At 40.6% G+C, this 14,611-nt stretch overlaps 1 protein-coding gene across 2 annotated transcripts in view; it reads right to left on the minus strand.

Moving 5' to 3' along the window:
• The window catches only part of SMPX (small muscle protein X-linked), a 75,438-nt gene that overhangs the window by 54,628 nt on the left and 6,199 nt on the right, over positions 1-14,611 (minus strand). For both annotated transcript variants that reach the window (XM_071212923.1, XM_071212924.1), the window contains exon 3: positions 2,533-2,619. In XM_071212923.1, coding sequence (XP_071069024.1) covers positions 2,533-2,619 — 87 coding nt within the window. The remainder of the gene's footprint in view (positions 1-2,532; positions 2,620-14,611) is intronic.

Raw genomic sequence — 14,611 nt, forward strand, 5'->3', positions numbered from 1 at the left:
AGCACAGTTCAAGAAATGCTCCTCCTGGGATCTCTGGTTTTCAGTAGAGACCTCATTCCCTCCATCCTGTGAAGAATGTTGGTTGGCCATTTGTATATGTGGCTGGTCATAAGATAGGTATTCATAAACCAGGCTGTATCAGTTCTTGATTATTAAAAGAGCTTTTATAATGTGCTGGAATCATCAAATCGGGAGCAATGCAAGAGTGAGAACAAAGTGCTACCCCAGCCCCTGAGACATTCATATGGAAGAAAGTACCAGTTGTACAGTGAAGAACCAAGGGCCATCTGTACCACAGAGGAAAGACTAGATATAAGCCCTCAAAACTGCTGTTAGATCAGTTAATTTAGTGAGAAAACAGGGTCAAGCGACTTTCCAACTGATTGTCATAGCAATGACAGACACAGCTTAAAGGAAGCACAGGAACAAAATCTAATTAAAGATAAGCAGGGACAATTACTGGACATTGTAGATCCTCCCATGGACCACTGGATGGAACGTGGGACAGTATGGGCTATGATGTGGACCACTGACCATGAGGTGCAACGATGCCCAGAGATGTACTCATCAAATGCAATGGATGTGTCATGATGATGGGAGAGAGTGTTGCTGTGGGGGGAGTGGTGGGGTGGGGTTGGTGGGGGTGAATGGGGACCTCATATTTTTTGAATGTAATATTTTTTAAAAAATGAATTAAAAAAAAACAGATAAATGGAAGTGTCTGAAGAATTCCATTGCCCCCATGCCTTTTTCTTACAACATGCAAAATAATAGGCCTGGGAGTCCTTTGTGAAAATTGGATCATTTGATGAATCAATGAAAAATCATTTAATGGATACCTACTAGGCTATGCCTGTCCTGTCCATTTATTGCTGACTCCTTCCTCACAGCAACTTCCAAGGAATGGAGGGTGTAGTTGATTGTATTAGGTACCCCAGTTTAGACCTGTTCTTAATTCCATCCCTGTGGGTGTGAACCCATTGTAAATAGGATCTCTTGAAGATGTGATTTTAGTTAAGGTGCAGCTCAACTGAATAAGGGGGGTTCCTAATCTGGATTACTGGAGGCCTTGTTCAAGAAGGCCACAAGGAGAAGGGGCAAGTCAGTGGGAACCAGAAGAGAAAGGAGAGGGTATCATCATGGGACAGGAGGCAGGGATTCAAGCCAAGGAACCCCAAGGATTATCAGCAGCCATCACCAAGAAAGGTAAAGATATCTTGCTTTCAGACTTCTCCTAACCTCAAAATCATGAGCCAATAAATTCCCATTGTTTAAGCCAAACAATCTTTTATGTGGTGTTTGTGATAGCAGCTCAGGCAAACTAAGACACAGGGGATTCTATTTTGTAGTCACAGACTCAGAAATATTTGACCAAAGTCCTAGAGGGAGAGCTCAGGATCAGGAGTTAATTCAACAACAAAATTAGCAGCAATGGAACTTGGTAATCCATCACCATAAAAGCAAGATAAGACCAGGTCTTTTCAACTGGTATGCACAAAATGTTTATTCATCAAGGGTGACTTAGTGGCTGAATCTCCATAACTTGGGTGATGTCATCACTCAAATATCCCAGCTCCTCCTTACAAGAATTATCTTTCTATTGATAGGTGGCCAGAACCGCTAACCTAGGACCATGTCAGGAATATTCACTGGAAAAAAGGTTAGATTCAGGATGATGACAATTTTATAAGAAAACTCCAAAATGGTGATAGGTGTTTTGGGGGGGCAAATATCAAAAATGTCACTGCAAAAGTGAAAAGGCCTTTTAAAAAGGATGGAGTGCAAGCCTCATGGCTCTATTTAATTTAATTTCCTTTCTCCTGTACTAATGAAAGGCATCAAAGCCTTAATTTTTTTTTCTTTCAGAATCAAGCCTATCTAGTTTCATGACAAGAGTCACAATTGGGGAAGAAATACTAACATCTGGGGAGGGAACTCTATTTACTGTGTTCATTATTAACTGTAGCAATTTTTACCTCCATTTTAGCAGACCAAGTATCTGAATTTTGGAGAGAAGCTCAGAAATTCATGCTTCACAGACTTCCTTGAAAAGTCTTCTCTTCGAAATACCCAGAATTTGAAGTTTTAAAAATCTGCAAGGAATTTAATGTGCTTACTACCTGCCCTCCTACTCAAATTCATCACTCATCAGAGGCTGCACTAAATACATCCTGCTCAGATAGACAAAAACCCCCAGAGTGAAAACTGAGCCACGCTAGTGACTGTTGCTGGACCAGAAGCATCTGAGAGGGTATGATTTCCCTCCTTGCCCCCAAAGACACACGCGGTTAATCAACAAAGGCAATGTTAACTCAGTATCTTCAAGGAACTGTGCCAGGCACTGAAACTTGGTGGAAAGGAAGGGAAGGGCAGTGCGTTTCATAGATGATCGAACAAGGCAAATAAAGAAATGTATGTACTAAATCCTGAGTCCCTAACACACATCCAGCCCTCGCCACATCTCTACTCCCCTCTAGTGAAGATTGAGAGGGGAAAGACAGTGCTGAGCTCTGCTGGCAATTTTTTTCTTACCTCCTCGGTTTCAGGAGTACATTCTTTTCTTCTGGGGGGTTGCCCAGCTCCTGGCCGAAAGGCTCCCATTGGGATATTGATGTTTGCCTAAAAGACAAAAATGGGGAAGTTTAGCTGATGACACTCTGAGACCATAATCACTGTGAAGAGAAATGCTTCTGAAAAGTACATCTTGAAGGCTTTTTACCTCAGAAAAATTACTGTAATAACAGGACAAACATATGCAAAGGAAAGTAGGAAAATGTGACTTTCATTTGTTACAGATTACAGATTACAAAGTACCCATCCTTAGGCGTGCCTGGTGGTTTTACAGTTCCTTATTAGATGGAAGAATTTGAAGAGTTTTTCTGGCTGTTGCCCTCCTGTGGTGCTGAACACTTTCCTCTCCCTGGGAAGTGCAAGACATAATGCTTAGGAAAGGAGGAAAGCGAGCACGCAGAAGCCATCGCCACTTCAGCCCTCCTTCAGGTTCCTTCAGATTTACCATCGTGGCGTGGGGGTTGGAGGAGACTAGGCTTTCATACCTCCTAAGCCTCCTCCTTTCTACAATGCCCGTAAGTCCCTGTAATTACACTCTTCTACTTTCTCCCCAGCACAAAGCTGTGTGGGTCAGTGAGTAAGGAAAATGATGGAAAGTTAAGTTCCATTTCTGTCAAATTTCATAGATTCTTGTTATTTATTAAGATATACTAAGTTCTATCAGTGGAAAACATACAATACTCTAAACTTTAAATAATGTAGGGAATATATGGAAAAAATAATCTGGGGAACTTGAATTTTGTCCATATTTGTTTGGAAATGAAAAAGCAAAAATACTTAATGTAGACCAAATGGTCTTCAACCAGTAGTATCAGTAGCATAAAAACAAGCATTGAAGAGAGTTTTTTTAAGTACATAATTTTTGTCCACTTAAGATAAGGCACTGCCTTATGGGCAATTTAATATATGAGTCTGAAAAGTTGAAATTTCACTTTGATGTTATGCATGAAAATGATGCCTGAACAAAGGGAGCAAAATATTGTTACCTTATGACAGATCGGAGGGTTTTGGTCCATAGAAAACAACAAAATGGTTAGGCATTCTCATAAAGTTTATTTGGAACTGCCTGGTATGAGTTCTATTGCCAGGAGAATGTTCAATCCACGACACAGGAAGGATTAAGTGTCCACATTCATGCATATTCGTGCAACATGGCAATCATGAAGTGAATAATGCTGATTCCCACAGAAAGAAAACAGGTCCAAAGTTTTTGAGGCAGATAACAAGTTACATCACCATGGAGCCATTCTGGGGTCAACAAGGCCAAGAAGTACTGTTGATCTGTATGTACCATATATGCTAGAATATAAGTGCAGCACAATTTTAGGAGGAGGCATTTTGGAAAACCTAAGGCTGAGCCTTCTATGCTATTCCTCTGCATAGTAGAAATATCAGGTGGCCTAGAGGGGGAGGAGGTGGGGGCATAAGAAAAGGGGAAAGCATATCTTATATGGTGGCAAATGTGGTACCATATCCCATTAATTCCAAGATGTACCTCTTTTAATATCTCCAAAATGAGAATGTCTTACAACCAATGTTATCTTAAATTTCAATAGACACATTTGTTTTCTTTATTGATAGGACATAAAATAATGGTATTTTACAATCGACAGTGTCTCAGATTTGATGAAATAGCATTAGGATCCTGAAATAAGATCAAAACAATATATGATCTATATTGGACCAATAGACAATTTCAACCATGACAGTTTGGACACAAGGGGAAAAAGGTCTGTATAGGGACTATCTGGGGGAAGGCTAACTGGTTTAAAGTTTAGTTAGATCACAAGTATTCCAACTCAATCTATGAATATACTTTTTAAAAAAAGCCTTTACAGGGGGCATCTTCCTATAGTGAATTTATGTTAATGTATTGTGTCTGAAAGACTTGATTGCTATTATAAACTACCCCCATTTAATCATGTGCATATACTTTATTGTAGGTTGCAACTTTCAGTAAGGGAACATGTAAAGATCATCAGTAAAGCACATGCTATGGACTAACCACCTTTCCCTGTTTGGGGATTAATCTTAACAATGTACATAGCCTCTCCATCGTCCATGGGTCACTTATGGTAGTGAAAAGAGCCCAATGCTAGGAGTTGATATGGATTCTCAGGACTTGAAAAGGTGACAACTGCTCTAGGGCTCATTTTCCCATTTATAATATGAGTGTTAGACTATATCAGTGGTTTTCAAACTGCTTAGTCATGGAACCCCGTCCTCCAAACAAAGTATTGTAAGAATACCTAAAATGCAAAATAGGCACAGGTGGAGCTGCTCTGGTTGAGGTGGTAGGGAGCCTAGAATGCCATCTGCTTCCCCCAAACCCTCATCCACGAGCAGCTCCTTGGAACTTGGGGGCCCAATCTGCCAACCATAAAAGAGAGATACCTAAGTGGAAGCATAGTTTGTTCTGCCTATTGTTAAGATGTCTGTTATTTACTTTAAATTCCTTTAGCATCTATAAATGCAGGTTGTTTTAAACTTCAACTCCAGGAACTCAGTCGCTCTAATAGAAGGTTCATCCTCCTGGGGTGGTCAGGTGGTAGAATATCACCAAGATCATATTCCCAAGATGGCTACTCCAAGTGCTTCTGTTAGCCACGTCTCCACCAACACCTGAGGCTTTCATGATTGAGGAAATGTCAAAAATGGGTGAAAGAGCATAATGAGCATTAGAAATTACTTTTACTGATGAGATTAAAAGATGTTAAACTATGTCGATTGGTTAAAATATTTTCAAGACAATCCCCACGCTGCTGAACACAGTATAAGAATCCTTGCACCTTCAAGGAAAAGGCTAGAGGATTGATCCCTAAACGGGCCCATCTGCAGCTGCGAACAATGAGGACTTCCAGCTGGCTGCTGCCTACTGACTAAGGGGAACAGAATCCTGTCGTCCTACCTGCCACACAAGAACCTTTTATGTGAGGTGGCGGTTGCTTGGAGCACTCAAAGGGAGGAAAGCTGAGGTTTCATTGAGCTTGCAGAACAGACTGTATGATCTGCCTTGTGCTTGCTTGCTAATGAGTGTGTTTAAGAAATGTCTCAACGAGTGGCAGAGTTTGGTCTGAGACTGGCTTTCATCTTAACCTGGTGGTGATGTTGGGGGACAGTAGCTACTACCCCACCTCCAGCAACTACCTTATCCACATACACACACACACAGAACAAAGAGTTCAGCCTAGTTCCTCACAGCACCTAGATCCTCACAACAAACTTCTAAGGGTAGAATAATCATCATCATTTTACTGTTGAAGAAATTGAGCCTCAAGAATTTAGACAGGGAAGCGGACTTGGCCCAGTGGATAGGGCCTACCACATGGGAGGTCTGTGGTTCAAACCCGGGCCTCCTTGACCCATGTGCAGCTGGCCCACGTGCAGTGCTGATGCGCGCAAGGAGTGCCCTGCCAAGCAGGGGTGCCCCCCGCATAGGGGAGCCCCACGCACAAGGAGTGCGCCCCGTAAGGAGAGCCGCCCGGCGCGAAAGTAAGTGCAACCTGCCCAGGAATGGTGCCGCACACATGGAGAGCTGACACAACAAGATGATACAACAAAAAGAAACACAGATTCCCGGTGCCGCTGGTAAGAGTAGAAGCGGTCACAGAAGAACACACAGCAAATGGACACAGAGAGCAGGCAAGGGGGCAGGGGTAGGGAGAGGAGAGAAATAAAAAAAATTTTAAAAAGAATTTAGACAGTTATTCATCATACAAATAGTACAAGGGAAAGCCAGGATTCCAAATCAAAGCTGCCTGACATTAGGGACTGATCTTTTCACTCTACTGAAACAGTTCATAGAGTTCTTTTCACTTGACCAAAGTTAGCTCTAACGAGCTATAAAATTCTCTAAAGGAGCTTTTAAATTGCAGACTTTTATGCTGAGAACTGCCTTCAAAAAGGAGCACACAAAATGGATAATTCTAAACTAGGTAGCAAAGACAAGCCACATTGAAAAATGAACAATTAACTCACTGCCTTTTTTACATGGAGACATTTTTCTTCTTTAAAGCATCACTCAAAGAAATGAGGAACCTTAATGGGTTTTTCACAGCAAATATTGACAGGAACCAAAGCAGCAGCCTAGTAATATGTTGAGCATTCAGGCATTAATGTACACCAATAAGGGAGTGTAAGAGGAATGCTTTGTAAATGATAAGAAGTTGATTAGGGAGGTTTCCTTAGTACCATTGCTGGGCAGTGATATCTGAGTGACAAATTAGAGATTAAACTATAGCCACAAGAAAAAGTCCTTATAATTTGAATTTGATAGAAGTATGTAGACCTGTAGCTCTCTGCTTTTATTCCATTATCAAGAGTGTTCGTTCATATTCTTGTCTCTTTCACTGACTTGCTCAGTATTTGAATGCAAATAAAATACCTCCTCAACAACTCATTTTGTCCATCTGAAAATTGGGTGTGGTATTTGCTACTCAAAATGGGTTGGAATACTGAGCTAACTTTGTACGATAGAGTAAACAAACACAGGAAAATCTAACATCAATGACTTGGAGTTGATATAAAGTTGGGTTTCCTTCTCTGTATAGATTCTGTATAAATGCAAAGGGAGCAGGCTATTCATCTTTCTTTTTTTAACACAGCTCCGTGTATTTCTTTTCCTTCCTTGAGGTTTATTCATTTTAGGTATTTTTAAAATATGTACCTGGTGCATCACTTTCAAAAGCTATACATAATTTGTTACATCCTTGAAGCTGAGAATGGAAAAAATCTACCAGATCATCTTTTGCCAGAACAGGATACATTTCCCTGATAGAAGACCTATCTGATGTGAAATTAATACTACACTTGATCTCACCAGGTGAAGAAAAGTAAAAAGAATTCCCTGTAAGTTAATTCCACCACTCCCTTAATTATTTGTATTATTCTCCTGCTAGGCTCCAGGCTTTGAGCCCAGAGGATTCTGGAAACAATATTCCCTCCAGAGCCACTCCTGTATGGTTTACAAAGGAATGACATCCTCTTTTCCCAGGGGATTGGGTTTTGATAGCTGACAGCCACTGCTAATCCAATCCAATTTTGCTTTCCATAGCCAATGTTCTCTCATCTCCATGTTTGTCCCCACACACTCTCCTTTTCTGTACCCACTGTGAGTCGTCTGAACTGGGCTATGACTTTTAGAGTTTTCCTCCCATTGCATATTTGTTTCTAATGATCACAGCCCCCTCCCCCCCCCCCCATTCTATCTTTAGTTGTCAAAGGTCCCCAGCACCTCCTGCCAGAATCTATAGCCTCCACCGTGCCATTCTCCCGTTCTACCAGGAGAGGAAATTCTATACGGTTGCATTTTGAAGTACTTCTTTCTGCTCTTTCCTGTTTTCACAGTCCTAATCCTTCTCTGAATGTAGCAGGATATGACATTTTGAGATTTATAGCATCTTCACAGAAGACTTTCAGAACGAGGTGTATTTTCTCAATAAGTGATTAAAGAAGACAAGATTCTTGTTTTTGATATATTAACCTAAAATAAAACAGAAAACATGCACACCTACCAACTAAAACATAGTCTAAGTATTAAAAATAAAATTATACCTCACTAGAATGCATAACAGCTTTGTCTTCAGGGATTCTTGAAATGTGGAGTGCATTCAGAATGTACAAAACTTTCCTACTCAACACAATTTTGAGAAACTCCCACTAAGCCACTGTTCTTCACCCATGATGTTTCATACTGAAAGGTTTTATTTTTTTCTGTTCCAAACACTTTTTGTTCTCTTCGATAATTTCCTGAATGACTCAACTTTAGTCTTGTCACCCAGGGAATAGCATATTTCAAGAATGTACTGTACAGCTATTAAAATAACATGCACAATTGTTTGGGGGCAGGTTCATATTTCTAAAATGTCTGTGAATGTCAGCACCAAGAAAAAAAAGACACTTTTTAGCCAGCATGTGACTGTGGGCCTCATGTCACAACTAAGAAGACTTGATCAGAGCCCAGAGACCATTAGCTGGAGGTACTACTGAACACATTCGAGAGTCAGATCGCTACCTTCAAGTCTGATCAGAGCTCCACTCGAAGAGATGAACTGTACCCACACTGGTTAAAGGAATAAGCCACACAAAAGTTGGCATGGCATTTCAAATGAGAAAATGGCCATCCTTGTTACTGGCCACATGTATAAAAAAGTAGAGTTTCTGACCAGTAGCTTCTATCTATGTTTTCTATATGTTTTTAGACACAGCATAATTATTTGTAACAGTTAATAAGAGGTGCTCCATAGTTCTCAAAATACCCTCACATACTTTATTTCATTTGATAGTATGCTGATGTTGGCAAGGCTGTTAAAATTATTCCCACTTTTCGGTGAGGAACCAGAGGATAAGATAGGTGAAATCGCATATCTGGTTAGTTAACTAGGTAAGTGGTAAAACTGGGATGCTTTGAATTCATTTCAATTACTATATTGGAACACTTCAATAAATATGCAGTCCTGCACTATTTATAGAGCATGCATAGAGTTACCCCCGGAATGTAATTTTAGGGCCATAAAACAGCTCCCCCACCCAAAAGTAACTCCCTCACTGAAGCCTGACAGTCCAATGCTAGTAATTATCATTTTCATAAAAGTCCTCATACTGGTAAAGGGCATTGGAATACTCAACCCGATCCCTTCATTTTACAGGTGAAGAAACTAAGTCCCTTAGCAAAGGGACTGGTGCTCACTGATGGCCCACAGCCCACTGACTGCGCAAGGCTGGTAGGTGACTCCCTAGAATGCCTATTCAAGTCTGCTCCAGCTCATTGAGCTCTATGCTTATTAAGAAATAGTTGCATTCATTCCCAAACCTGTTTATGCCAGGTGAACTTTTTTTGCAATTAGGCAACTTAATTGAAATTCCATAAACAACTGCATAATGAATGCAAAAAGAGATTTTTCTGGGGAGCGATATAGCTCAAAAGGTTGAGCACCTGCTTCCCATGTACGAGGTCCTGGGTTCAAACCCCATAACTCGTTAAAAAAAAAAAAGAGTTTTTCTGTGAAAATGGTGCTGAACGTTTTGGAAAGACTGTATTAAAACATAGCCATCAAAGTAAGTGTGGATGAGGCAACAATTGGGAACAATTTACTCCCTGCCCAAGAAAGACTCTGCTCTCAATTTCTTTATAAGTGGCTTTAAGTTCTTGCTACACTTCAAAGATACCAGCACTGAAAATCATAAACAATTATAGTGGTTTATGTAAGAAAGAAACCACAGACTCACGGTCAGAAAAAAAGGCCTTGGCTCTACAATAAAACAAATGTTAAATGAAGGCACATTGTTTAAAATTTTTTTAAATATTGAAGGAACACACATATCATTTTTATGATGCTTCACTTTTATCAGTGTATTTGATTAACTCACCAACCATGGGCCATGACAGTCTATTCCTTTGTACCAAGAATCTTGGTTATATACCTGGAATCTTTTTTAAACAAGAAATGCTAGACAGGAAAGACTTAAGAGTCCATAACACCTGTCTATAACTATCTATATCAGTCTGCATTTTTCTTCCACAGAGCATTTATGCCCTGGAAAATGGAGAGTAGATGAACAATGATAAATGGTAGAGAGGGAAAAATATTTTTTTAAAAATGAGGCATCAAAATACTCTGTTCTACCCTGAAAACAATATGCTAAGTGAAAGAAGCCAGACACAAAATGTGACATGTTGTATGATTCCATTTATATGAAATATCCAGAATAGGTAAATCACAGAGACAGAGAGCAGATTTGTGCTTGCCAGAAGCTGGGAGGGATAAGGTGGAGAATGATTGCTAATGGGTGTGGGATTTTGTTTGAGATAATGTTTATGAATCTGGATATTTCATATAGAGATCTAAACTTTCAGCTCCTCTTGAAAAATTGGAAGGCCGGACATCTTTAGGCCAGAATTATTCTTTAATCGATTTTATTGAGTTATATTTATATATCATACAATCTATCCACCCCATTCTGAAGTGACGGAAATATTTTCGAACTAGATAGAGGTGGTAGTTACACAGCATTGCCAATGTACTGGATGCCACTAAATTGTTCACAATTATGTTATATGACTTTCACCTCAATACATTTTTAAAACTATTTTAATGATAATAAAACAAAACTAAATTCTGTTCTACATGTGTATTGGGTAGCCGTGGAAAACTTCCCATTTTAAGTAGACATGGTTGTTTGTATTTTAAGACCATGTTTGCCACTGAGTCACTTTACTTTGTCATTTTTACCCCAAGCCAACTTAATTTTAAGGTGAATTCAATCATTGTAGGCTACTAGCTTCTTGTTGAAATGCTGTCACTGTTTCTGAGTGTTAGTTGAATTCTTTAAAAGGGAAGCACCAAGCACTGTGCATCCATAAAATTGTCATTATCCCTCAACTACCACCCAACAGATGGGATTTGTGCCTTAGTACTTATGATTACCTTTTAGGAGGTCCATAGCAATTCCTCCACCCTGACCATCTGTGCCAAGGGTGGGGGCAATAAATAACAAGACTGGAGAGCACTGCAGAGTCATTCAGACCATAAGCATTGGGATTAGACTGAACAACTGGGTTCAGGTCCCAATTTTCCTACTAACAAATTATGCCACCCTGGGTGAGTTGTTTCACTTCTCCAAACTTTACCTGATAATCCATGTAGATCCCATTGTACTGTGCCAAGTACATAATAAACCCTGAATAAACTGTAACTATTAATATCATCCTAATAATAACCCTTAGCAGTTGTTCTCAAGAAGTTCATAGACTACCAGAAGCTGGATGGAAGCTTAGAGGCCATTTTATCCAACACCCTCCCTTCACAGATCACGAGGACCAGGGAGGTGAGGTCACATAGCAGAGCTATGAATAGGGCACAGGAGTCTTTACTCTTCAACTCTGAAGCTCTCAGATCTCCTGGGAGAGGACAAAATAATAAACACTCAGCTCACTTTGATCAATGGTGGACAGAAAGGACCAGTGATGGCCCAAAGAAGATTGGCTCTGGATGGGTTGAGGTTCTGGGGAGGCTTGTGGTAGCTCCCAAAGGTTGTATTCAGAAGGAACGGGAAGGACAAGCAGGTGCTGCTGCCAGTGACTGGTGTCACTTGGTCTCATTAGAGGGAGTTGCCAAGCAGATCGCTGATGGGATTAGATGTCCTGGCAGCTCTAACTTTCCCACCATCTGTCATGTCAAATTCTTTCATCTGGAGGGATCAGACTCAGTATGCCTAGTGTACTGATGTTTCCTAGGTTACAACTCTGTTCCCATCAACAGTGGAGGTTAATAACCAGCCTGGAGAGCACAGACCTGGGATCAGCAAATTACCATCCAGGGGACAAATTCAGCCTACCACCTGTTTTGTAAATAAAGTTTTCTTGGAAAACAGCCACATTCATGTGTATAGGTATTGTTGACGGTAGCTTTTGTGCTATAACAGCAACGTTGAGCATCTGGACCAGAGACCAAACAACCTGCAAAGCCTAAAATGTTTACTATCTGGTCCTTTACAGGAAAAAAAATATACCCACCTCTGGTATAGAACTTGCTTAGAAGGTATAGATGGTAAAGAATCAGCTGCTTAAGAGACAAAGGCCTTCTCCAGGCTATGGAAAAATGAACTGATTCCTTCAGGATGTTTTTCTGCCCTCTGACTGAGATTTAATTTATACAACTGAAAAGAAGTGTAAACTCAAATAGACTCCCCTCAACAATTCAAAGGGCACCTTTTCTTCAATGTTGATATGAAAGGCAACTGTCCATCTTCTCTAAGGGTAAGCCTAGTTCTGGTCTCTTTTATTCTGGTCCACAGAGGAGAGAGAACCAGCTGAAGAGAAAGCAAGGGCATTCGATGCATTACTTGCAGAGTTAAAAGACACATCTCTTCATGTATTTGTCTACTTTAGACCAGGCACCTGCCATATATTATTTTGTTTATTCATTATAATAATCCTATTAAGTACTACAATTGTCCCCATTTTCAAGATGGGTAAACAAAGATCAGAGTGAGTGAGTGGCTGAGCAGAGATCTGTCACCATTTGGCTCCATGTCGCCTGACACACATAGATGTAGTAATTCAACTCCAGAAATGCCTGACTGTTACACGTATGGTTGAAAGTATCTTAAGCTCACTCAGTCCAGACAAAGTAAAGATCTAAGTCTGTTTCTAGAAGTTTGTACTACAAAATGCTATCGTATTCATGGAAAAAGTCCAATATGTTTAGAAAACACTATATACATCACCACCCTCTTGGAAATTCACAATGTCACCATCAAGTTACAGACTGAGAAATCCTGCAGACAATAACCTACTCAACTATGCTTGACTTCGTCATGGAACCCTTTAATCTATCATCCTATAAAACTAATATTCCAAAGTACACACTTTAAGAATTGTTGAACTAGATGATGGTGATGATGAGCAACTAATATTTATTAAGAAATTACAATGTGCCAGGCACTGTCCTAAATATTTGCATATCCCAATGAATTTAATCTCACAGCAACCCTGTGAAATAGGTACTGTTATTATCTCCCCATTTGATAGATGAGGAAACAGAGGCACAAAGAGGATAAACAACTTGCCCCAAAACACAGCTAGACACCCGGGGATGAGCCTCCCTGGCAACGAGGGACCACTATCAACTACCAACTGATGATGCAACTGGAAAATGACCTTATATGGAAGGTTCAATGCGGATCAGCAGAATATCCATGTCTACATAAAATACCATGACTTTAAAATGCTGTTTGACCTAAAGTAAGGGGGAAATGGAAAGGAGAAATGAGTTTATATGGCTACGAGTTTCTAAAAAAGAGTCTGGAGGCTGGCAGAAGGTTTGCCCTCATGCACAACTGAGCAGAGTCAGAGAGACAGATAAAGCAGATACAACCCCCAGATATTGGTTCCTTTGAGGGCTAAAGAGACCCATGGGAGTTATGGTCATGGCCGATGGGGTTAACTACCAGGGCAGATGGCCCCTCTTTGGAAATGGTGTTTATGTGTGATGAATCTGGACTCAGATGGGATCTCCCTTCATAAGACTTTCATGCTAATGTGCTGGAGGTGCAGTTAATGTTGGGGTTTAAGATATATTTAGGGGATTTGAATCTCTGGACTGACAATGTGATAGCCAGATCCTGAGCCTCAACAGACTCCAGCACCTACAATCTGATTTATTGGACTTACCACACTCAGCTAAGATGGAGTTGAAGAAGGACAACCACCACACCATGGAGCCTAGAGTAATTACAAGTGAAAATGGGAGGATTGCATCCAGCATCCAGGTGGAATCTGAGCCTCCTCTTGACATAGAGGTGCAATGGACACAACCAATCCAATGTCCACATAGAAGAGGTGGCATTGGATTGGGAAAAGTGGACATAATGGACAAAGGGTATGGGGAAAGGCAGGAAGAGATGAGAGGTGGAGGTGTCTTCGGGACATGGAGCTGCCCTGGATGGTGCTTCGGAGGTAATCACCGGACATTGTAAATCCTCACAGGGCCCACTTGATGGAATAGAGAAGAGTATGGGCCATGATGTGAACCAATGTATATGAGGTGCAGAGGTGCCCAAAGATGTACTTACCAAATCCAATGGATGTGTCATGATGATGGGAACGAGTGTTGTTGGGGGGGGGGGAGAGGGAGGGTGGGGGGCTGGGGTTGAATGGGACCTCACATATATATTTTTAATGTAATATTATTACAAAGTCAATAAAAAATAAAAAAATTAAAAAAATTAAAAAAATAAAAAAAAATAAAATGAAAAGCCAAGGTAGCCGCAGAGCACAAAAAGAGGCTTGCTTTCCCACACCTAATGTGGTCAAACAGCTTGCTGAAAAGGGTGACTTGGACTTTCTTCCTGGAGTTATTTCTGCCTTTTCTACCATGATGTGTGTCCACGGGGGAGAAGCAGCATATTCAGTTGCCACTGAATTTCCATTAGTGGAGAAGCCACTCATTTTGAATTAAAAACAGTCTGGAGTGGCCTCCTAAGTAAAGGCCAGAGCGTAGAACTGGAGATTATGACCTACCCACCAGTCATGGGTGGG

Source organism: Dasypus novemcinctus, chromosome X (genome assembly GCF_030445035.2).
Source record: "Dasypus novemcinctus isolate mDasNov1 chromosome X, mDasNov1.1.hap2, whole genome shotgun sequence".
Classification (NCBI taxonomy): domain Eukaryota; kingdom Metazoa; phylum Chordata; class Mammalia; order Cingulata; family Dasypodidae; genus Dasypus; species Dasypus novemcinctus.